The sequence below is a fragment of the Fringilla coelebs genome, assembly GCF_963513975.1.
Source record: "Fringilla coelebs genome assembly, chromosome: 2".
NCBI classification, from domain to species: domain Eukaryota; kingdom Metazoa; phylum Chordata; class Aves; order Passeriformes; family Fringillidae; genus Fringilla; species Fringilla coelebs.
This window is the reverse complement of record NC_140029.1, coordinates 29,939,316-29,963,872: the sequence shown is the minus strand read 5'-3', so window position 1 is coordinate 29,963,872 and position 24,557 is coordinate 29,939,316. Positions and strand designations below refer to the sequence as shown.

The window sequence follows — 24,557 nt, the reverse complement described above, 5'->3', positions numbered from 1 at the left end:
ATTACAGTATTTCTGCAGAAATTTAGAAGTTTTGAAAGGAGTTGGGGAATGACTGTTTAAGATTCAAAACAACGATTGTTTTGCCTTGATAAGCTTGGCCCTGTTTTCTCTCCCTTGAAACTTTCTCTCTTCTATTGAGGAACCTTCAGAATTTAATTTAATTAAAGAAAAAGGCCCTGAGACTTTCTTTGAGTATTCAAGTGGTGGATAACATGAATTTTTAAGCTGACATAACAAGTCTTAACATGGCTTCTGCTTCATTCTTGACATAGACGGGCATAATACTGGTGATGTTAGAGTATTTGGAAGATAACACTGCCAGAGAATGTGCCATAAATATAAAAGAGAATAATTAAATTAGATCCTCTCAGGATGAACATGCTAAACTGAGACCAGAGTGCATGTACAGTATATTAAAAATAAATACTTGCACTGCACAGGCAGTAATTCAACTGTCATTTGAATTCAGTGAAACTTTCCACACAAACTGATTTCAGTGAAGGCACTCACAAGAATAAGTTACTTTCATGCAGAAACAGGTTCACAGAGTCACTGACATATTTCTGTCCTGAGGACAGGTAGGTGCACCATGACTAGAACTAGCCATTTGATATTTTTTGGTTGGTTGTTTTATTAATTATGGTTCAGTGACTGAGACAGGGGTCTGGAGTTCTCTTTTTTCTTCTGATTTAATGTTGGAAAAGTTCACTGTTGTGACATTATAAGACATCCCATTATTTATGATGAGCTAAGTGGCATAATGTTAAACAGCTCATTGGAAGTATTTTTTAATGAAGAACTCGATAAAATTGATTTTGTTTATGCTGTGACTATCTATATCTTTGAATTTCACTGTATGAAATTCTTGAACTTTGGGCCAATACTTTCTAAGGCCACACATACAACTGCAAAATGGGAACTCCAGTTTGCTGAGTAGGATTCAGTTGCAGATTAAGGCCTTTGTGTTCAGACATCTCCATGTGAATTACGGATCTTTGCTGTGGTTAGAGTTGATCGAGGTCTGGCTAAAACTCTCAGCGGTGCCTCCAGGATGGTCTGACAAGCTAATGGAGCCTGGTTTCAGAGGTGGCCTAGATGGCACGGGTGGTGTGAACATGGCCTGTAGCTGCCACACAGGAAAGGTGTCAGCCTCCTCTAAGTCTTTTGTGGTATCTGCCTGCCCAATGTAGATGCCTTAGACATCCTGGAGCACCTGACTGTGGGAGATGACAGCAAGGCCACCATATCGCTCCTTCCAGACACCATTCAGTCACCATCATGTAGGGTCCTACTGCCATCCAAGGGGAGAGGGGGCATGTAAGAGCCCATGTGGGGCCAGCAGGTATTTTAAAACAGAGAAGGAAATATGCCCTTCTGGCATGGCAGCTGGGAGCCAGCGGGATACTCTGGAACAGGCTAGAGCTAGGTGTCTGCCCAAGTGACTGAGCGGAGCCCTCTGAGTCTAATTTAGGTTGTGATGAGCTGCTCTCTGGCTCCACTGAGTGTGGTCACTACTGATTATGATGGAAAGACATTTAGCTTATATGAAATTGTCTAAATTTGGGCATGTTAGTGCTGAACTGAATCCTACTTCTTTTTTTAGACACATTAGAATAGAATTGAACAGAACAGAACAAAATAGAATATTTGCTATATTTGCTGGAGAGGACATACAACAATTATCTAATCCACCTGCCTGACCACTTCAGGGCTGACCAAAAGTTGAATTATTATTCCAAATTGCAAGTAATCATTTTTATTTTATTTTATAGCACATTCTATGTGTTCTTCCTTTTCTTGATTTTTTTGTTTTCTTTAATAATGAACAATAAAACATCACTTTCCAAAATTAGGTTTCCAAACACCTCTCTTCTGCTGTATCAAAATGAACTGCATCAGTGGCCGTCAGGAAAAGCAAATATGACAAAAAGAGTCTGTTTGAATATTCATTTGCTGCTCTGCATACACTGAAACTCTGAAGTGCAAAAAGGTCACAGAATATTAGATGTGCTTGTGTATGAAATTAGTATAGTATCAGGTTTGAATAAAATATGATTAATAACAAATGTGAATATGATGTTGGGCAGACTGTGTAGTAGTATAAAACCACTGAGACACACCAGTGGTTCATCCGTGTAGAAATGAAGGGAGATGGTAGAAACAGCATTTTCCTTGCTGTCCTCAAGCATGCTGATGCACTGTCCAAACCAATACTGGCATATTGAACATAGGAGTCCCTCTGGAGTTCTAAGTCTATTGCCATAAAATGTTGTAACAAGTGTTTTCTGGAGTTAACTGGCTTAATTCTATAGGAGCATTCCCTGTAAGCCATGAGAGATGATTGGGAAGTCCTGCTTGGCATGAAGTTGTTGAAAAAACCTTTTTCTTGTATAGTGAGTACTTGTAATTTAAATGTTTTACCTCATCACTTTCCAAAATGGCCAAAACATGTTCTTGGGAAAATGTCTTCTTTTTTTAAAAAGATTGAAGCTTTTTATCAGGTGCTTGAAGGAATTTTTAACTGCATAAATTTTTTATATATGCAAAAAAGATGCATCTGAATAAATAAAGCATTTAGGTGTTTTTGTGTTTATTGTTGCTAAAGTTATTACTTTAAACATAGGATGTAAATTTTTAAAGATAACTGTATTTTTATTATATAGGATTTTTCAGAGGCATCTCTTCATTTTAGCTACCTTATTTTAAAATTCTATAACAGATCCTCAGCCTTCTTTTTATAACACGACTTATAGTAACTTCTTTGCTGGTGTTTCCTGCTAGCAGCTAAGGAAACATTCACCACCAGGCCTGAACTTTGGAAGTCCTTGCTACTCCTGTGTGCTCTGTAACGCTGCTCACGTAGATGGACAGAACCATTGCAACTCCATCTCCACTGGTGATGATGCACCAGCTGCAATAATATTTCAAGTCAATCCCTGATTAGTTAGGGGAAGGTCAGCTATTTCTGACTGGCCTCGCCCGGACAGCGAAACAGAGCAAAGCTCTGCCATCAGTGTCCTAAAATAGAAGGCCCTTTTCATCTGTCAGACTTGAGTCAGCCACATGGAACACAAATTTGGAGACACAAATCGACTCACAGGGCATTGGGAAGAAGGGCACAGGCAGAAAGTCAAGTGACGAGAAACTTCTTCAGATATGAGGATATGAGCTCTTTTCTCCATACAGTTTTTTAGTTACTTTCCCAATAATTTGTTTTAAATTTATTTTACTGCTAAACTTTTAAGAATTTAAGGTGTTTTTTTGTTTTTTGTTTTTTTTTTCTAATAGCTTCAATAATGAAACTGAGTGTGGGGATATTTTTTGGAGGTTTCTTTGCAGCTCTGGGGGTTTTGCTTTTTTTGGTGGCATTTGGAACAGATTATTGGCTTCTTGCTACAGAAATAGGAACTTGTTCAGAAGCACCTGAAGGTGCTGGGGTTAGTATGAACTTATTATTTATAATGAGAATGATATACGTAGAATTCTTGAATGTTTATTTTATAAACTTTTGAATATACTAATTTTGTTTATTTTCTAAGAATTTACTGCTGTATAGACTTTTGAATATACTCATTTTGACCTTCTGGAGGTTTACAAGCCTGCCTCAAAACCTCTTATAATCACTCTAAAATGAATTTTTATTTTGCGATACTGCTTTTGCAATATGATATTCTTTCAAAAGAAGAATGACTGTTTATAAATGCTGTAGTTGACCTAAATTCAGACAGGTTGTGTGTCATTATGATGGTGGTGTTTTTTACATCAACATCTAATTGAACTAAATTATTTCTGCCATTCAAAAATTTTATGATAATGGCTTACTCTCTCTTTTTTTCCTTCCTCTGTAGGAAGAGAAGGCCACTTTCCATCATGAAGGTTTCTTCTGGAGGTGCTGGTTTAGTGGAAATGTAGGAGATAATAATGGCAGCATGTGGAAGTTTTGGTATAGTAAGTAATTTTTTCCTTTTACTTTATCTACAGTAGTTTGTTCTCATAATTGTTGGGGTTTGGTGTGTTTTTTACTTTTTCATTCTCTCTTATGAATCATTAGATTTCATATGGCTTCTTTGGGGATCAGGTTCTTCAGCTATCCTGAAATAAATTCTTGACACACACTTTTGTAATCTAGAGGAAACCCCAGGACAAAATGATACAAGTTTAGCTATCAGATTACACTGTGATTGTTATGGATGCCCTGTTAAACTGAGTCCATTCTTAGCTACAAAGGCTTTTACCACTTACTCTTAAACAGTTGGTTTATTTCTGTTAAGTAGGGAAAAAAGAGCTTAGTGGTTAGCCTGGTCCATGAATTTTTGCTTGGGGAGTTTCTCCATCTGTTCTTAACTGACTAAATGGATTAAGAAGGGAATGGGCAACTCAACAGTGAAAATGGTATAGGACACACCATCTCCAGAAGAGTTTCTTTATTACATTCACATATGACCTGTTGCTTTCTTTCACTACATCCAGGATTCTAAGATAGATAGAATTACAAGATCAGATAGTGTTTTACAACCAAAATCTCCCATTTAGAAATTAAGCAAAATTTCTTCTCCACTCTTTGATACTCCTTCTGAGGTAGGGAGCTCCCTCATCTTATTGCAAAATTTCCATAATCCTTGTGAAAAGCAGGTGCCATCATAAAAACTTGACTTCAATAGCCCATATTTTGCTAAATATATTGCTTTGTTTTGGGTGCAAAATGTAATATTCACTGTAGTTAATTTCCCCTTGTTATTTATCTGGAAAATTATGTGGTCATGAATCCGAAACTTAGATGGGGTTTAAGTTATAGTCAGCTTTTGTCTTTTGCCAGGAAGAATTTGATCTTTTTAGAAGTATTTAATATAAAGGATGAAATGATCCTTTTCTGGAGGATATTCATTCCATAGACTAGACTCTTACTTGTGGCCATTGTAAAATCTCTGAAGATGCTTGATATTTTCATTGTTCTTTAACAAAAGAAAAAGTAATTGTCTGGATTTTGTTATTTGGTAGGGTTTTTTTTTTCTGCACATGTGATAATGAGAAGAATATAACTAACCCTCAAATGAGAAAGGTACATATGCATGCAAAGGCATACATATGCATCACATATAAATTGCAGTGTGCTTTCAGCTGGGCTTGTTTACTGCCCCAGGGTACAAATCTGTATTGCTCTTTAAGGAATATTCTTGTTTGGATAACAAGGTTTGTATCTCTTACCAAACCAAATTCACTGTAAGCTGTTGCCTAGGAAAGGACCTGAAATCTTGACCTTTGAAGCTCAGTTTGCCCATTTGAAGAACAGACACACAATGTTGTTAAGGCAGTAGAATATTAATCTTTAGCTTTCTTTCATTTTTAGCCAACCAGTCACCTTCTAAGAATTGTACACATGCTTACCTGTCCCCATTTCCTCTTCTCCGAGATGAGCACAACTCCACCTCATATGACTCTGCAATCAGTAAGTATTGTTTGGTGCAAATGAATACAATGCCCACAGTTTCAAGAAAACAATTTGGATGCTTCAAAATAAAACAGTCTTATCGCTCCACACAGTTTAATTAACAGACTTTTGGTATTTCATACTTCTCATAATTTTACAACATGCATATTTAAGCTACTGTTTAACAAAGCCCATAAATAATGCTTAGCTAAAAAAAACCAAAAAAACAACCAAAAAAACCCCAGAGACATTTCCTGTTTAGTGCTTTTTTCCTCCAACATAGTAATTATCTTCCTTGGGCTGAGCACATTAAACAAGTACTTCTTGTAGTGTATTTCAATAAAACTGGTTTTGGTTGGATTTTTTTGTTTTGTTTTGTTTTTTGTTTTTTTTTAAGGGGGGGTGTTTTTGTTAAATAAATAAATGTGTATGGAAATCTACTGCATTTTTACTTTATGTGGAATGAGGAGCAGAACCTTGATGCTATCTGAGTTTATTTAACTGACTCAGATATACCACACTGAGAAACTCTTGTACTGCAACAGAGATACATGTAAGTATATATTTATATACATGTGAAAGATAAACATTAATAGAAGACTTTATGTTTGAATAGTGCCTACAAAGCTCTGTCTTTACAACACTTGGGGCAGACTTAAAAATATCAGGAACATTTATTCATATTAAGAGCTTTACACAAACATATTTGAAGTAAATGACTTCTGGTATCTATTTCACAAGACTTTTTAAACAACCTGTGATGTGTGCATGCTACATGTCTCTGAGCTTGCTGACTAAAGGACTTAAGTGATCCCTTCCTGTTCTGAAGCTGTAATTATGCTTTTGCTAACCTTGAAGTGTCTTTAGAATCCAATTTTTATGCTGCAGACATGAAAAAGAAAATAAACTACAATTATAATGGTTCTGTTAATCTTTAGAAATTATGAACTGTTTGTCCAGGAAGAATTCAGACCTCAACATTCGGAGATCTAATCTGTAACTTCACAGCACATCTAGAACAATTTATCTTTCCATTTGAATGTGACAGAGTCATCAGCTCCTAATAGCCTAGACAGAGTTTGTATTCCACTGTTCACTCAGACATTCACAAAGGTTCCTCAAATTATATTGCATGATTACACAGAAGTGGACAAACAAAGAAAAAGAAAAGGAGAAGGAATATCATCAAAAGTTTAATTAATTTTAGTTAATGTTTGCCAAAAGAACCACTGCTCAAATATAATTTTCCTATCTATATTTCATATTAGGAGATTAAAAGTAGGCAGAACTGTACTATAGATGCTGGCCCAGGTAGAGTATATTCAGAGCCATTCCTGCTATATAAATAGATACAGTTGGATTGCTTTTGAGCTCATTAAAACTGAAGATGGTTTGGGTTTTTTTATGCCTACATTTCATTTTCAGCATCCAAGCTGGGTTATTTATTAGAACAGTTATGATTGCTCAAGAGTCTTTCACAACTTTTTATGAAGAAGGTTATGTCATCATCTCTTCTGTTAATTCAAAACTTGTTTCTCCTTTAGTCTAGTTTGACAGTCCTGCTCATGATATTTAGCAAACAGGTTTTAAAAACCTTGCTTCAACTGCAGTTGCTAAATTAAGAAATGCTAGAAGGTTATCCTCTTCCTGATTCCCAGTGCAGGAAGTGGTTCTCTATAAAGCCAGTGGCAAAAGTCCCCAGTTTGGTTCCCTGAAGAACAAGATTTCATTTATGATTTGTATATCCAGTTGTTTGCATCTAATACTTTGCATCAGCAAAGCATAGAATAAATGGGCCCTACCAAAAATTTGAGATTATTGTCCCCTTTTTTGGTTCTGCTACTGTTTCTTGATAAAATAGTACCATTTTCATGGCTCATGGCTTTCTAGACATATTCTCTTTTGGGGATGATAAAAAGCCCAAATCTTCTCCCCAAATTTATCATTGTATTTTTAGTGAGTCAATCAAGTTCTATTTTAACAAAATATAACAATATAACAAGAATTTTTCTGTCATCCTCATTTCCTCTTTCATAGAAAAAGAAACAGCTGAATAAAGAGCTTTAAACTTCATTAGAAAAATCAAACATGTATACAACACATTTTCTAAAAATCTCTCAACTTTCTGTTCAGAGCACTATTACTTGCTGAACAAGTAGAAGCGTGTGACTTTTTTGCAGACTATTTGGCTTAAGAGACTTTTGGATGTTAGAGGAGTTTGAATTCAACTTTAGCCCCTTGTGCAGTCACTTGTGTGGAGACACAAGTGTGGTTTGTTGGAGTGCCATGTCACCATCCAGCTAGAAGAACTCAGACAAAGATAAGCTGCCTGAGGAACATGAAATCTCTGATGCTTTTTGAGTGCAGTGTCTGGACCAAGTTCTCTGTTGACATAACTCCTTTGGCTTTAGTAGGAATGTGGCTCAGAGGTTTTCTGTACCAGAATTCAAAACAGGTTCACCTATCCTCTCAGTTTATTTACATCTTTTTGTATGTTGGGTTTGCGTTTGTGTTATAGCTCCCCAAAATCTTAAAGCACTGAGGATGAGGAATTCTAGTGTTTCAGTCTGCCTTACAAAGCTTTAGACCAAAGGCTGGGTTCATTCTGATGTACAAACCTAGACTATGAGCTCTTGGTGTCAAGGACTACAGCCTTAGATGGAAATGTAAAGACAGAAAAGCTTATTGGGTACTTATATTGGAGGTTTGAATGCATACTTTAATGTATCAGATCATTTAATCATTACTGTTAGATGCATGACCAGCTTCACAGGGCTTCCCCAGATAGCACTGCTTTGAAATTGCTGTTTGCTGTATCTTTTAATCATGGTTATAATGTTTCTGTGCGTTCATTGGTTTTGTTAAATAATCTTAACAGAGTGGGGAGGACTTCCCCTAGCTGCAGTGTAAGGTATCATCAAAAGCTGCGTGATCCATCATTTATGGTTAGAGTACTTTAAGAAGTTCGTAGGCCATTTATCTTAACCTGAAATGGGTTCTAAATGAACTCAGGGGAAGCCTGCCTCTAGTGACTTTCTGTGATGGTACAGAGGTTTAGAGTGACAACTTTTATAGTGTGCAGCTCTCAAGTCGACTTAGCACCACGTTGTGTTGCTAGCAGATTCATTTTTATGATGATTCACGTATATAAGTGCAGTCAACTACAACCTAGGAATAAAAAAATTAAATTAGACCATGCAATAGAAATACTACAGCAGCAACCTATATATTTTAAAATGGACATATTATTGCATAATCATAAACAGGTTAGTTGCCCCATCAGGCTATTCTGAAAACATATTGGTATAGTATTTTTAATATTAATTCTCTGCTAGCTAGATTCATGCATAATATCATGTCATTAGGTTACTTAACGGTGATGTTCAAGGGCTATCACACTTTCCTAAAGTTCTTTTACTATAGAACAATACTAGGCCTGTTTTTGGAAAATGTGTGAAGTTTTTACTCATAGAAATAGTCCCACTGGCCATAGTAAAATTATTTGTTAGAAAAAGAAGTGAAAAATCTAACACTTAGTCACTAATTCATGATTTTTATTTTTGAGGGGATTTTTTTCAACTTAATTTGGAACTACACAATAGTGCCCTAGCTGTTGTAAATCACCCCTCCACGTTTTGAAGCTGACGTGGAAGCATTTTAATGGGGCAGCATTGTCATATTAGTTTAATACTCTGATTTGTAGCTGCCAGTATTTTTTTTCTGACTATTGGTATCTTATTTTGTCCAGTACTGGGCACATTGCCAGGATTTGAGGTAATGCCTAATGGATAATGCAAAATGTTTATAGAACTGAAGCAAAAATCTGATTCAGCAACTGTTAAATCTAAAATGGTGAGATCAAATTTATTGGCAGGTTTGTTAATGGGTTGAAATTAACCTAAAGCAATCTGGAAAATATCAGCCATGAAATCTGAAATACTTGATATGCTTTCATGATGCTGATGTTAACATCTCCAATGGTAGAGGGGTGTTGCTTTGTGACATTAGCTGAGCTGTTCCTGACTAACTATTATGGAGCTCCACAGGTGTCCATGACTGCTACACAAGTGTGTGGTGACACACCTCTGTAACTTTTCAAATGAATTATTGCTTCTCTTTCATATCCTGTATCAGTAATGTCTTAAAATATGAATCTGTAACTTCAGTTTGTGATCAATGCTGGGATCTACTATACTAGAAAAGAAGGCTTGTGGTAATTTTCCCCTATTTCTCCAAAAGTTGGGACTGTGCAAACCCAGATAATTCTAGTTTTCAAATAATGTGAAAGTCTCTGAAGGGACCTAAATTAGGATCTTTAGAGAGAAAAACAAGTAGCAAGGGAAAACTACAGGTCATGCAATTTTGGAGGAATATAATGTTCCTATACAGGCCCAACAGTGCAGTTGTGTGTGCTCCCTGTTTTCCACTAAGTCTTTTTTATTTTTAGGCCTGCCTGTCATTTCCTAGGCAAATGTTGTACTCAACAAAGGGCTGGCTTACCAAGATGAGTTACAAACCTTCTGTTTAGCACTCTTGCAACACAGAGCAATGGTATCTAAGATTTTAAACACTGCAGATATGTTTACTTTGCACTCTGCAATAGTGCTTGTACTTTATTTCTTCTGTTGTAGGAAACACTTGGAATAATGCATGTCTTTGAGGTGGGTAACTCTAACATATCTGTAAAGTATCAGGGAGAGACAAAGGTACTCCTTGTCATCTGGACCAGAACATGGGCTATCCTATGAAATACCTCAGTGGGACTTGAAATTGTGCAAACTTCTCTTAACACTTTATATGGGTTCACAGAACCATTATTTCTTGAAACAGACTGTTTTGATCACAGTGTCAGCCCTTTTCATGGGATGTAAAGAAGAGTAATTCAAAGCAGCATCCTCTGTTGCATTTTATCTATCATTGTGTCTCTCAACCTCAGAGCAGCAAAGTCTTTGACTTGAAGAGTAATTTCATTCTTAGGAAGATTTAATTTCAACCAGCTCTTTTGTGTTCATCTATAGATGACAGCTAAGCTAAATGACAGCAGTAGGCCTGAGTTGTTATTTTGAATGACTAGCCCTTTAGAAATTGATCTTGCCCATCTAGGCAGAAATGATGGGAAATATGATCTAAGCAAAAATGATCAGATCATAAAATAAGTGAAGCCATCTTTGCAGGAAAATGATAGCTTTTTAATTCCCTTACAAAAGTAAAAGTCTAAGTGCTTGTAGGGTGTTTCCTCAGACCTGTGCACAAATGAACCAAATGACTTTCTGCCTTGAAGGTTAGAGAGGGTAATATTTTGCTTGAAAAGTCACAGATTTGTGAGCAGACTTTGTACCTGTCAACTACATTCTATTTTTAAATTGATGTTTAATGACTGAATTAGCTTAATAAATATGAGGATAATCAGACTTTATCCATGATTTCTTTAGAGTAAAGAACTGTTTGGAGAAATAGAATGGAAGTTTCTGTCAGGGGATAGCTAGAGCTAGATGAAATCAGTATTTCCCACATAATGCATAAAATAGTTATAGTGTTGGAGCAGAGAAACAGCTTTTCTCTTGTACAGTTGCAGAAAGGTTAAAACAAATTTTCATCAGTTACATTTGTACTTCTTTTGTGCTCTGTTTCTGAGAATATTTGAGCATCAAATCAAGCTTTCCTCACAAAATCTCACTAGAAACAGACATCAAAGCTTCCTGTATGAAGAGTGAATAATGAAAATGGATGTTGGTTTTGTAATGTTGGAGAATCTCGTGTCCTCCTCCATTGAGAAAATAGAAACACTGCTCCATGACTTAGGTGACTGACCATAATAATATACAAGAAAGCTTTTTCAAGCTTCATTTTGGCCAATGTGTTCCTATTATGTAGTATGACTTTGAAGTACCTTGGGCCACCCATGTGAAAGAGTTGGGTGGTTATGGATTGATTTAGTGGTATTAGGCTTTAAACGAGGAAGTAATGTCCCATGGACTTGGAGACTGCAATGAAGCTTATCAAAGTAGCCCCATGAGTAAAATAATATGAAATTGCTTCAGAAACCCAAGACTGAAGGACTTGAGAGATTTACCTTTCTAGGCCTCCATTCACTGTCCATTTGCATTAAGTGAATCATTTAACTATGTGTTTAACTTTAAACAGGTGCCTAAATCCCATAAGAGGTATAGTACTTAAAGCAACACATACATTTAACAGCTTTGCTGAGCCATAGCCTTATTTCTTACCTACTACTCCAATAATTTTTTGTTTATGTGAAGTGGAGACTTGGATATGAACCAAACCACAATTTTAACCCTTCTGCGAGGTATTTTCAGACACATTCATCCTTTTTATGCCCAAATCTGCTGATCAGTGTGGCGGAAAATTATGTTTCTGAGTGTTTGCCTGGATTAAAAAGGGTGTTATTTAAAAAGTGTGGCTAATGTAATGTGGTGAGCGTGATCTAGCTAATACATTTACAAGGCTGATGATGTATTCTTTAACTTGTGTTAAGCTGGTCAAGTTAAAAACTGTAGACTTTTGGAATACATTAGTGGGAAACACGAGCTGCTAATGCCTAGTGTGCCTTCAGATTTCAGATGAGAGCAAACCTGAATTATTACTGAATAGCTGTCTCTAAGAAGCTGTATGAATTTGAATCTTTCAGGATATGAACCAGTATAATAGTTGCTTGGTTGTGTTTTTCCATAACAGTAAGTAGGTGCTGTCAGATGATAAGTGGCAGTTTCTTTTGTGATACACTTTTCCTGACTTGCCAGCTGGCTTATATGCTTTCCCTCAGTTGGGTGGAAATGTTTTTCACTGACTGAATTGTCAGTGCTTCAAGATTTTCAGATCTGACGATGGAGATCTTTACAACTCATAATTTTACTAATGGGTTGTGTTAATGTACCAATTTTTAAATTCATGGGAGAAATTTATGTCACTCTTGTAGCATTTGTAAAATGATGACTTTGTTAAATGGATGTGCAATTAACCAGCTAAAAACTAATTGTTAGAAAGACTCTTTTGGCCAGAGTATGTCACAAAACTCTCAGCTCATTTATCACCAGCTGCATCCATTAATTCAGCACTGCTTGGCACTGCCTAACGGGCTTCTGAAACATCACATTTTAAATTTAATAAAATACAAAGAGCTTTAGAGCAGAAATAGGCTGGTTTAAGACACCAGAAATACAGTTTACATTTTTTTAGTTTCTCCCTGTTCCTAGCTTAAGTTTCTTTCTGCTGAATATGGCTATATATAAGGAGCATTATCCAGCCATAAATTGTAAAGAACTTACAGATTGTTATTGGTGATACAGTCTGGGCATTAGGAGAATGAAGATGTTGCAGCGCTCTGCTTCTTCCACACAGTTTTAGAAAAATAATTGTATTCTGTCAGTCCAATAATTTATCCCAAGGAATCACTGCTATAGCTTTGCTATGCCACTTTCTAAAGAGTGTCAGTTTGGTCAGGTTGCTATCTTACAAGGTATTGTTAAATATTCAGCAGATGGATTTCATTCACAATAACTTACATGCTGTTTTCCATGATCATCAGGTAAGGACTGTAATCAAACCTATTTTGATCAACATGATATGTAATGTATATGCAAAATAGAATTAGTGTTTCATTTGTTAATAAGGCAAGTGATAAGAGAAAGGGAAAAGAAAATCTTTGTTAACCAACTTGGACAAGTTCTAAAAAGCATTGTATTCTTTTTCGTCCTTCTTCCTTTTCTCTAGTTTACCGAGGTTTCTGGACAGTTCTTATGCTCCTGGGAGTACTCACTGTTGTGGCGGCTAGTTTCCTCATCATCTGTGCAGCTCCTTTTGCCAGTCACATTTTATACAAAGCAGGAGGAGGCTTTTTCATCATTGCTGGTGGGTATACTGTTTGCTCAGTCAATTATAGAGTAGAAATGATGAGTTATTTCTTCCGTTTTCCTTTACCAAAATTGTATCAATCATGGTTAAAAGAAACAGAACGCAAATGCTTCTGTCCTTTGGCTTGTGGAGTGCCTGCCTTGGGCACAGGTTCTTTGCACAGTTATTTAGTCATGAAGCTATTATAAAAGCTAAGCTTTGGGTTAAGGTCAAAAAAACCCCACATCCAGGACAAATAAGGGAATTACACTGCAATTTCAATGTACTTTTTTTAACAGGAAAAAGAATACATATTTAAGGATGCTGCCTTATAGGATTCTCAAGGGCTTTAGCTAAGGAGAAGGTTTCGTCCTTTTTATCAGTGATGCAAAAGATGATTACAGTGGACTCTGTAGAAAATGGGAGACAGCACATAGATACATGACCAATACAGGAAAATGCTTTGGATGTGATGGGACTAAACAAAGTAGTTGTCATGTATGAGTAAGTAGGAGCTCTAAACCTCTGCAAATGAAAGGTAACAAATAACTGAATTCCCTCCTTCCTCATAACCCACACGTACAGTGGAGGATGCACCCTCCCAGGATTCAGCTGATATGGACAGCTCACTGGCACACTGTTTGCTTAACCTTGAGAAGTCTGTGAAGATGTCACAGTGGTGTGTAAGATATAGTTATATAGGATGTAAATGATAGTATGTGCTCCATCTCTGTTCTCCTTGGTTTAAAGCCTGATGAGAGGCAGCCCTGTGAGAACATATTGTGTTACAGGGCAGAGCCACCTGTGTCAGGACCACAAGGCCTGGGCTCTCTTTTTGCTTCTCACACTGACCCCCTGACCTTGCTTACCCACTGCACCTCTGAGCTCTTCACATGCAGCTAGTGATCATTATTCCCTTCCAAAGGCCTGTCAGTGAAGTGTGGGAAGTATTTTATAATATTTTAGTTGAAGAAAATCCTGCATACTTACATTTTATCTCTTGAGAATTACTCCTCCAGACTTTTAAAAGACGTACAAAAAATATTCATAGGCTGACGGAGATTCTAAGATATTTCAATGCTTTTTGTCACTAATTTGCAGGGCAAGAGCCCATGTGAGTCTTGCTCTTTTTCTACATTTGTAATGCATGAAAAACCTCAGCTGTCACTAGAAAGCAGCAGAAGCTGTTTGAGAGGAAAAGGGCACTTGAAAGATGTGGAACTGACTGGCAGAGGTGCAAAGCGACGCTTGTGTTCTCCACTCTGGGTCAGTTATCTGCCCTCATTTAGGTAGGGGAAAGTTAGATCCCCCAGCCTGTGCTAGCCTCCCTTGGCTTCCCTAGGAGGCCTGCAAGAGGCAATAACATTCAATGGCAGTAAAAACGGTAGGTATGTAAGAAGTTCCCCCAGCTGGGGATTCATTTCACACTGAAAGAGGGGCCTAATTGGATCAGATGAATGTGCTATGGAGGAACCCTACACCTCTCTTTCCTTTTCTAAGAGAATCTAGAGAGACTATTTCTTTAGGTATGTGAAGTTAAGTGAGCTTTATTATCCCAGTGTGTGACCTTGGGTCTGTGTCTTTGCCCCTTTCACCCTTTGTCCCTATAGAGCAAATGTTCTTCAAGGGAAATCCTGATTTTTTTACTCTCTCTGTATGTAGCATGTTTCAACTTCAGGACTGTTCTCAATCAGGGCTTTAGAAAAAAGCTATGTTATTTTTACTATTACCATTACTGTTGTTGAAAAGCAAAGGTCTGTAGCAAAATCCTGCTATAATTTGTCAAAAAAGTGGTGGTGGCAGGAGAAAATAGGACCCATTCAGCTTGCTCAGGACAGAGTAAGATAAGATGGAATCTGATGCAGAAGAGGGTGATGTGCTCTACTGTCTCCCCGCTGCCCTGATCCCTTCCTGTGCCTATCTTCTTCAGGATTAGAGAGTTCATTTAACTGCCTGCCAAATCAAAGCAGGGCATGGAAGGGGAGAGTGATGAGAAGTGGGGCATATTTATCACTTCTCATATTTATCACCCTTCATCAGGATGCAGCCTGGGTGTGCATCTACTTAAACACAGACCTAATGGGAACATGAAAAGGTGTAATGTGACTTAGATTAATATGACTTAGATTTGGTGAAGTTAGAGTTCTTCTAAGACAGAAACCAGCAGGTTGTTTTGAAGAAAAAAAAGGAATTATACACATTGTTTTGAAAGAGTCTGGATGACGTCTTACCACAAGATTCAAGTAAGTGTTATAATGTAGAGATTAGTCTTCTGAGAAGGAAGTTAGACAAGATGATTGTTCTTTGGAAGTTAGGAAGAAGAAAAAATAATTTTCCTACTTGTCTTAAAAATAAGTTAGATGAAATAATTTTGATACCTGTTATTGGATGTATCTTTATCCTTCTGCAGCCTTAACTTGTAAATTAGCAGCAGATAAAAGTTCTCCCTCAGCTGAAGAGTGCAGCTTGTAGCATGATCTGCTGTGACGTCTTAGGGTTCAGGAAGTAGCTGAAGATATTATGGGGAATGAGGTTCTTGCCAACTGTTCAGCCATCTGAAAGCTGTTTTGTATGAACCAACTGCTTAAATTTCTATTGTCAACAGTAAGAAACACTCAGATGGACACCTCACCTTCTCTGTGCTAAGGCAGATAGATTTGCCTTTTGGAGGGACCCATTTAAGAGGCCTAAACAGAGATCCCGAGTGGCACAAATAAATTTATGTTGAAAAGGACTTCTTGTGGCAATCAAGTCTGACATCCCATTTAGAGCAGGGTTGTCTTCAAAGTTAGATCAGGCAGCTCAGAGCCTTATCCAGTCAGGTTTTTAAAATCTCCAATAACTGATGTTCCACAGCATCTTTGGGTGCTTTTCCCAGTTTAAGCAACTTCATTGTGAGAAATGTTTTCTTTTTTCCTTGTTTTCACCTGATTTCCTTGTTTTCCCTTGATGCAGTTTGTGGCTATTACATCTCATCCTGTCAAGTCTGTAGGTCTCTGAAAATCTATTCCCTCATCTATTCTATATCTCCATTTAGAAAAATGAAGACTGGATTCTTCTCTAGACTAAAATTCCCCAGTTCATTCAGCTTCTACTTGTTCTCCATTCTCCTAACCATTTTGGTGGTCATCACCTCAGTTTTTCAGTACCTCTGTTTCACATGAGGACCGCAAACTGGACATAGCTTACCACATACGATATCACCAGTGTTGAATAAAGGGTGATAATAATATTTTCAAATCTAATGATGGTGTTCTTGCTAATGCAGCTCTGTGTGAGGTTAATTTTCATTTTTGTGAGACCTGCTTGAATTCTTGTACACCTCAAGGGACCGTTCTTTTACTTTAAGGAAATTGTCTATGAGCAACATCATCTTCTTCTGGGCCTCTTTGCCCTTTAAAGCAGCCTTTGCTCTTCAAGGCAGACTCTCTTGGGATCTTGCCTACCAGTTCTCTGCACAGATTGAAGTGTGTTCTCCTAAGTTCTGGGTCTTACCTTTCATATTCTTCCTAGGATATTAACTCTTGCCATTCCATGGCCATTATAACTCCAATTAACACCATCCATAATTTTCCTGACCTATTTTTCCTTAACTGGAAGTAGCAAAACTTTGTAACTGTATTAACCACCTGAGTCCACAGGTAAAACTACACCTGCAAGACCTGTGGGGAAAAGTGAGTATCAGTTCAATGACACCACAGTCAGGGACTTGAGTCCTGCCTTTGCAGCCTCATCTCCATGTCTGCAACATCAGAAGATGGTCCAAGAGCAGCTGTGGTACTGAAAACTGTAAGACGCCTTATAGTTGCTTCAAAGGTCATAGGAAAAGAAGGGAAAACTGACATAAAATGATCTCTTAGAGCACCCTTCAATAAAGTCCATAATTACCTTGTGCCTCTTTCTGCCTGGTGGTGGTGAAAACTGTCCTCTTGTACTGATGCCAGTAAGTAATATACCAGGATGTGCACAGAGCATTACAGAATCACATGCTGGTGGAGAAGCAAGATTAGAAGTATGACTGCTGCTTCCTGCCCAAAGAGGGAAACAAGATGGTACTTTAGTTTGAGATCCTAGATGAGGACAAAAATCTGTTTTCAGAGACATGTACCTACTTCCATAACTTTTGCATGGGATCCTCTGCATGTACTTCAGCAGAGAATGCCAACCAATTTTTTAAAATAAAGGTCACGATAGGCCAAGGTAGGTGGTAGAATCTGAAATAAGGACAAGAACAGAAAAATGCATTTAATAAAAAAATACACATACACACACACAGAAGTTTTCCTCAAGTGAGATAAAGAGTTCTAAACTTCCAGGCATAAGTAAAAAGCTCACATCATTCTTTCCAGCACCTGTTGTCTTCATGTCTGCATAGTAAAAGATTCATGGCATAAACAGCCATTCACCATTGACAAGTGAAAGGCATTTCTACGTGGGAAGAATCAGTACTAAAGGCCAGCAAACTGCTTCTTGAATTCACAGACATTTCTAAAGGTTCTGTATTCTTTCTCCTCTACAATATGCACAAGTATTTGTTTGAAAGAAATTCAAAAGAATGAATGTGAAAGACAGAAAAGAGTGACCTCAGAGAAGTCCGTGTCTTATCGCACTGCACAGAGCTGTGTTTCAAACATGTGTGTTTATACAAAAAAAAAGGAAAATGGAAAAAAAGAAAGAAAAAGGAGTAGGAGGGAAGTATTTATTTGTCTTAATCTTTCTCAGACATATTTCATGTTCTAGGAATAATTTCCCTCATCATTACTGATTCATGCAACTGCTGTTCTAATTTTTATTCACTAAAAGGCAAAGGCAAAAGGACGCCTGCACTCTATGAAAAAGGTCTAAATGCCAAAAAAGTAGAAATATATCACAGCACACACTGTTCTTAAAAAGATTTGCTTCAAGAAATTGTGGATTTTTTTCTCAATCTCAGTAATTTTGTCTTGGAGCTTGCCTTTGAGAGTTCACAGCATTCACAATAGATTGTCAGTGCAAGACTGCAGGAGCAGATTTCTCAGGATAAATATACATTCAGTAAGCTGTCTAAACGCTTAACTCTCCTGAAGTCATAACTCTGTGAAAATAAGACAAAGGGAGTGCTAATACTGATGGTGGCAACAGGACATGGTCAGTTTTTACTTAGCCTGATTCTATTCAAGATATTTATTGAACATGCTAAGCAATACACCTATTAATTAGTCTCCATTAGCAGGTGATGAGAACCCTTAAATACTCCTTTAGTGCCTTAATTAACTTAGAGGGTTTACATACTCTTCCTTTCTTTTTCTTCCCTTTTAAGGAAGGACATTTATCTCTGCTTGACATACATTTCTTCTGAAAATTTCCATACCCGACAATTTGCCAGTCACAGGTGTAACAGCTTGCTGTGAAATCACACCCGATGGATGATAGATTCCCTGGAGTTGTTTTACCACTGGCAGCCCTGGCTTGCTATTTTGCACCTACATGGTGTTGATTCTAGTTTAACCACCTAGGTGTTGCTTCAGAGGGCCTGAAAAGCAAGGGGTGCCCATTTCTAGATTAAAGCACCTTTGATGCAGTTTTGTTTTAATGACAGATGTTTTTGACTAACTGCTCTACATAACTTTGCTTCTACCCAGGATGCCAGAGAGCTTTCCAGATGTGCAAGGCCTGGTTATACTTACCTGCTGCTCTAGTAAGGGAATATACATCACTACTTTTTGTAATTATTATTGTTTTGGACTAAGTTTTCCCCAATGTAAAGATGAAATAGAGAACTAGTTTGAAAATGCATAGGCACAGTCAGTTGAAGAGGTAAATTCCAATGTCCTTGTGGATTTTGCCAGATTATTAATGTATCTTTCCAAATCTTAGTGCTATAATTTTTTATTCAAATTTTGAAACCTTGAACAAAATCCAGATACCTAATAACTCCATTTATGAATGTGTCTGTGAATCTTTCTACTTTTTAAATCAAAAGTTACTAGCTCTGTTTTGTTCTAATTTTCTTGTGTTGCCCACATTACCTGTTATCATTAGATGTTCTGTTATAGGAATCTTCTGCTCAGTTTGAATTATATTTGAAGAGTTTTCAATTTAATTTCTTATTCTTCTTGTTTGGCCCTAAGGCAATCCTTCTCTCTGATTGTTTCAGTGGTTTTATGTGTAATACAAGCACAGTACTAAATTCCATTAAAATTAAGTTTTACTTAGGTAAAATAATTTCAAAATTGAATTTATGCCTCTTAGAGTTGAGTGTTGGGTTTTTTCAAACTTTGTTAGGAATTTGAACCTTAGCAAAAAATGTAATCCTGGAAGTGTATTTCATAGACATGAAATGTGTCTGCCTCCTTCTTTATTTAGTTTTTCTACTATTATTTCAGCCTCCTAGAAATTGCAGATCCTTTGGGAATGTTTTGGTTATGCCTCAGCCCTTTTTTTGTTGGTCTTCAAAAGATAATGTTTATAAGGATTGAGCCATGAGCTCTCACGTGTCAGATGTTCAGGATGTTTGTAAAGATATTATATTTTGTCCATAAAGCAGTAGCAGGAAGATCACCAGATCAACCAGGTTAAGCTGCTCCATCTAACCTGCCTGGTTTTGTCTGCATCAAGTGAGGGAGTGAGGACAAGAGCTGCTCCCTGGTGAATGGGCAGAAAGGGTGGGGAAGGAGGTTGTGAGGCAGCATCACAGGCTGGTTTGGGGAAAAGGTAACCATCAAAGGTTACCAGGACATGTGGATATGGAAGCAAATCCCTGGCCGTGGGTGCTTCTAAAGTGCACCTGTGGGTTTTGCCACAAATGTCACATTTTTTCAAGGTTGCATTGCAAGTATTTAGCAGGATGGAGAAGAGACCACAAATACCTTTGACTTACAGCCTGTAACCTCAAGTTTAGCAGTGAGTATTACCAGGACTGTGCACTGAGTTGTGTTTTAATGAGGCACCTAAACATTCTGGAATAAAAACGTGATGGGGTGGTGTCCCTCAAGTATTTGATTGCTGGAATAGATGATCCTGCTGCTGCAACTTTGCTGTGACAGCTGGAGCTCAGGGAGCAAATGGGTACAGGCTGAAGCATGCAAAAAATTTAGGCTCGTGCCCTCAGTCCTCCAGCAGATCTTCTGGAGCATCTGTTCTGCAGGCTTGCATTTCTCAAGTGTCCACATTCCTCTAAAGTGAAATGAAATATTAGGAATGCAACTGATACTCTGGAAAGCACTTTCTTCTTATATCTCCTTCTGGTGTATAGTAACAAGGAGATTATTAGAGTTTGTAAGGACATGTACTCCTATTACTATCATGGATAAACAATTCAAAGGCCTTTCAGAGGAGCGGTTGGGAAAAGGCTGGGAATTATGTGGTGGATTAATTTCAGGAAACTGTTGTATCCAATTTGAGGTTATTCCTAATAGCCTACTTCATAGTTATTATTTAATTTCTGTTTGGTTTTTTTTTTTTCCTCTACTAAGAGCTTATTTTCTAAAGGTAGATGATTTTGAATTTAATATATTTGAATTTTTATGCAAAATATTTGAGTCGAATACTCTGAAATTTTGTGTTCCAAACACAGCCCTTTTCAAAAGAATAAAGAAGCAAATGCAGAGAGGTGAAGATCATAGAAAGATTTCCCACTCCTTTCTATATCTCATCCATAAGACTGATAAAAACAATGCCAGAGTTTGGGAAGCAAAAGTACATTTTTTTTCCCCAGATTGTCCCTTTCCATTCCCCCTCCTTCTCCCACCTTGACCCCTGAATTCAAAACAGTAAATACCTGCATGAATTTTGTCATCAAGGTCTGCCTACCAGAACCAGATACCACCTTTGTCATAGGAGCATGCCTTTCAGTACAAATCAGGAGCAAGATGGAGGTAGTGCTAGTTAGAGGAAGCCAAAGGCAAAAATTATCCAGCGGTGGCTGACTGTGCCATGCAGACAGGACCTCAAGCATTAATGGCTTTTTAGGTAACACAGTAAATGCACCCATCATCTGTCTCACACTGTTGTTAAAACCTGGTGTTTCTTTTCCAGGTGTCTTGTTTTCGCTGGTAGTCGTGATGTATGTCATCTGGGTCCAGGCCATGGCTGATCTGGAAAACTACACAAACATGAAAAAGATGGATTGCCCAGACTTTGCTGTTTATGTACGTTATGGCTGGTCGTTTATGCTGGCTCCTATAGGAGTGTTTTTTGCTTTATTAGCAGGAATGCTGTTCTTGTTGGTAGGGCGTCACATTTATTTACACTCAGACTAGTCAGACACTGCTGAAGGGAATACAGCAATATTTGGGAAACTTTGTGACAAGTGTAAACTGGAACACAATTTTGTACATTATTATCATTATGGCAACCTTAAATGTGCAGGCAGACTTCTGGAAGTTCTTCTATTACTTGTTTAAGGGTAAGGGACACAAACCTCATTACAGGAAGAAACGACCTTTAGTCCCAACTAGTTGTTTTTAATTCTTTAGAAGTACACATGTGGTTCTTCACATTGTAATACTAACAACATTTTTGTAGGTTAACAAGCAGAAGAAGACAAAATTTTTCTGCAAGTAAAAAATGAATTGTCTCAAATCAACATTTTATACATTTATCTTTTAGCATTTATACTGTTCTTCTGTTTGTAGAGAATGGCATAAGGTAGAGGAGAAGGCAAGCATTCAAACACAGTAATTCAATCTACCTCCTCTCCTGTTTTCCACTACTTGCCTTAGCTTTAATGGCAGCAAACATGTCTGCACTTTATAAAAATAGAGTGCAGTTGTTCATGCAGCATCCATAGGAAGAGGACAAGAGAGAAGACAATTGCCATGAATGTGTAAAAACTTAACTGTTCTATTACCCATTTCTCTTTTCTGTATGCATTTGAAAGCTGTATACTTCTGTATTCTGAAATCCATGTGTTGCATGATCCTGTAAGCCAAAATGCCTTCGCTATCTGAAGTTATGCCAAAATTGTATTTTGAATTATAGAATTAATATTTTAATTAAGTTTTAACCTTTTATGTTTCAGTGGAACAACTGGCACCTCTAAAAAATATTTTCATGCTTGTGTAAAACTAATTTTTTATTAAAAAAGGTTTATTATCAAGACAATATTTAGGACATGAAAATGTGTGTCTTGTGCAGCCTTCATTTTCCCATGTTAAAAATCTGCATTATAGACTAAATCCAACTTGCCTACTAGGCTTGCTAGGGAAAGCAATGAGCTTAGCTAAGACAGCCAGGGAGATGGATTCGGTACTGCTTTGTAGGAGTGGCTGGTTCTGTGTGTGTGTGTGTGCATGCACATCTGTGTGGAAGATGGGGTAAAGATGAGACTGCATGCATGGTATGGAAAAGATGGGGTTGAGTTTTAACAATGGGGAAACTTTACCTGGCATTGGGCCCAAATAGAAATCAAATCCATCTGAGAGTGTGCTGGTTTTCACTTAGTAACTCAATGCAGAATAGTTTGGGGCTGATGGGGAAAAGTAAAGGCTGCATGTCGGTTTGTTCTTGTTCATAATGCTTAATTCCACAGCTGTTATGAATACTGAAAGCATTGCTAAAAGGCAGGAAAGGAATGCCCACAGAGAAGATGTGGTGAGCCAGATTGGATGTTATTCCATTTTGGGAGGTTTTGTGATTGGAAGCTTTCCAGCCTTTCCCGCTACTTATTTATTTTTTCCCTCATCAAGATTAGTGTTATACATTATAGAACAGGAAGACAACAAGAGTAGGAGGTAGGGGAGCTGGGACTGTGAGGTTTAGAATAATTACCAATTCACAAAAATATTTTTATTGGCAAATAACATGATGTTTTTAATTACTGTGTCAGAGAGTATGATGGATTTTAACCAAGTATTCATGAGCATATATATGAACCCCACATAAATGATAGCCATCCGGAGAACATTAGGGTTACACCATAATGCCGTTGGTTAGTCAGGAAATGCTGAAATTGACCCTGCTCGTTGTGCATATGGTATTATATTCCTGCCCTTAATTACACAATCCCATACTTTTTCTCATATAATACATTGGTTTTTGCCCTCTTTATAGTCTAGGACACTCACTGGTAATTGTGAAGGTAAACTCAATAATCAAGAGTTATTGACTAGGTACCCCATCCCAAACCCTGTCTGCTTCTCTGCAGGGGAGAGTCCTTCTCCATAAGAGCTTAAGGGAGCAATATGCTTGAGCCACTTTCTTGCAGCTTTTGGAAGCTGGAGGAATTGAGAGGTGCCTCAGAGCTGGACCTCTTCCAGCAAACCTAACCATGTGTGCAGCAGCAACTAATAAACTCTGCAAGGATTGAGCCAAAGGCTCCCGTGGTGCCCTTAATTCAGCCCATGTGCATCTTCAGAACTCTCTCCATTATGCAGCTAAATTAGTTACACTTTTGTGTGCAAGACATCCTCTCTTGGAGGCAACCCTTTGGGTCAGACTGTGGATGTAAGGACCGTGAAGATCCAAGGTGTTTCTGAGGATTCCCTTGGAAATGTCTGGAAGCCTTTCCAATACCAGCAGAAATTTCTTGAGTCCTCATAAATTTTTCACTCAAACTCATACATTTGCAGCAGTCTGTAGCTCTATCAATTTGCTTTAATTGGATTCCCTCTTAGTGGCAGAACTGAAAGTCAGGTTCCATCTGAAATGGTGGGGTTTGTTTGCTCCAAAAAATGTATGTAGGTAAGCATGTGATATGTAATAAGTAGTTGCTGCAGACCAAGGAATGGTGTAAAGGGTGGTGGGGAGGCATTTTTGAATGATTATTGCCTAAAAGCATAGTTTAACTTTTGTTCTGATTGCATTAAAGAACTATGTGCAGGGGAATGGGTTTGTAAGAACTTGGGGAAGACGGGCCAGCTAAGGAGACTTGCTTTGTGGCATTCTTCCAGATATGCTTTTGTCTAGAAAATCCTTGGCAGGGATGCAGGGATTTTCATGAGAGCAGAATAAAATATTGTAAAGAGGATTAAATACGCTAATCAAAATATTCTGTGAAATTGGTCAAAGAACTGTGCTCCTCACAAATCCACAGGAGTTTGGGAGTTTGGTTGGGCTTTTTTTTTCCCTTAATAATTTCCTAGCTGGCTTAATAGCCTGTGATCATATTGGAAGAAAAGAGATTTATTTTTTAAGAATTGTGTTTGGAAGAGTGAGGAAGAAGAGTAAATAAGAAGCATTTTCTGATTACTTTCAATCTGTAAATCATCCATTTGTCCAGTGCAAACATGGGAAGGACTATGACTGCCCACAAAGGAGGCAGTGTGAAAAGGAGAAGGAGGTGAGAAAGGAGGGAGAA

At 37.6% G+C, this 24,557-nt stretch overlaps 1 protein-coding gene across 2 annotated transcripts; it reads left to right on the top strand.

The window, feature by feature from the left end:
* Window positions 1-3,071: 3,071 nt before the first annotated feature.
* Window positions 3,072-22,364, top strand: TMEM182 (transmembrane protein 182). 2 transcript variants are annotated; one of them, XM_084226795.1, is made up of 6 exons: window positions 3,072-3,437; window positions 3,849-3,948; window positions 5,348-5,446; window positions 13,160-13,297; window positions 18,901-18,956; window positions 21,296-21,454. In XM_084226795.1, exons 1-6 carry the CDS (start codon window positions 3,297-3,299, stop codon window positions 21,314-21,316), a joined length of 555 nt encoding a protein of 184 aa, XP_084082921.1. In that variant the 5' UTR covers window positions 3,072-3,296; the 3' UTR covers window positions 21,317-21,454. The 2 variants fall into 2 exon arrangements, with proteins under 2 accessions (XP_084082921.1, XP_084082920.1); XM_084226794.1 differs by lacking the exon at window positions 18,901-18,956 and having other exon boundaries at window positions 21,296-22,364.
* Window positions 22,365-24,557: the final 2,193 nt, after the last annotated feature.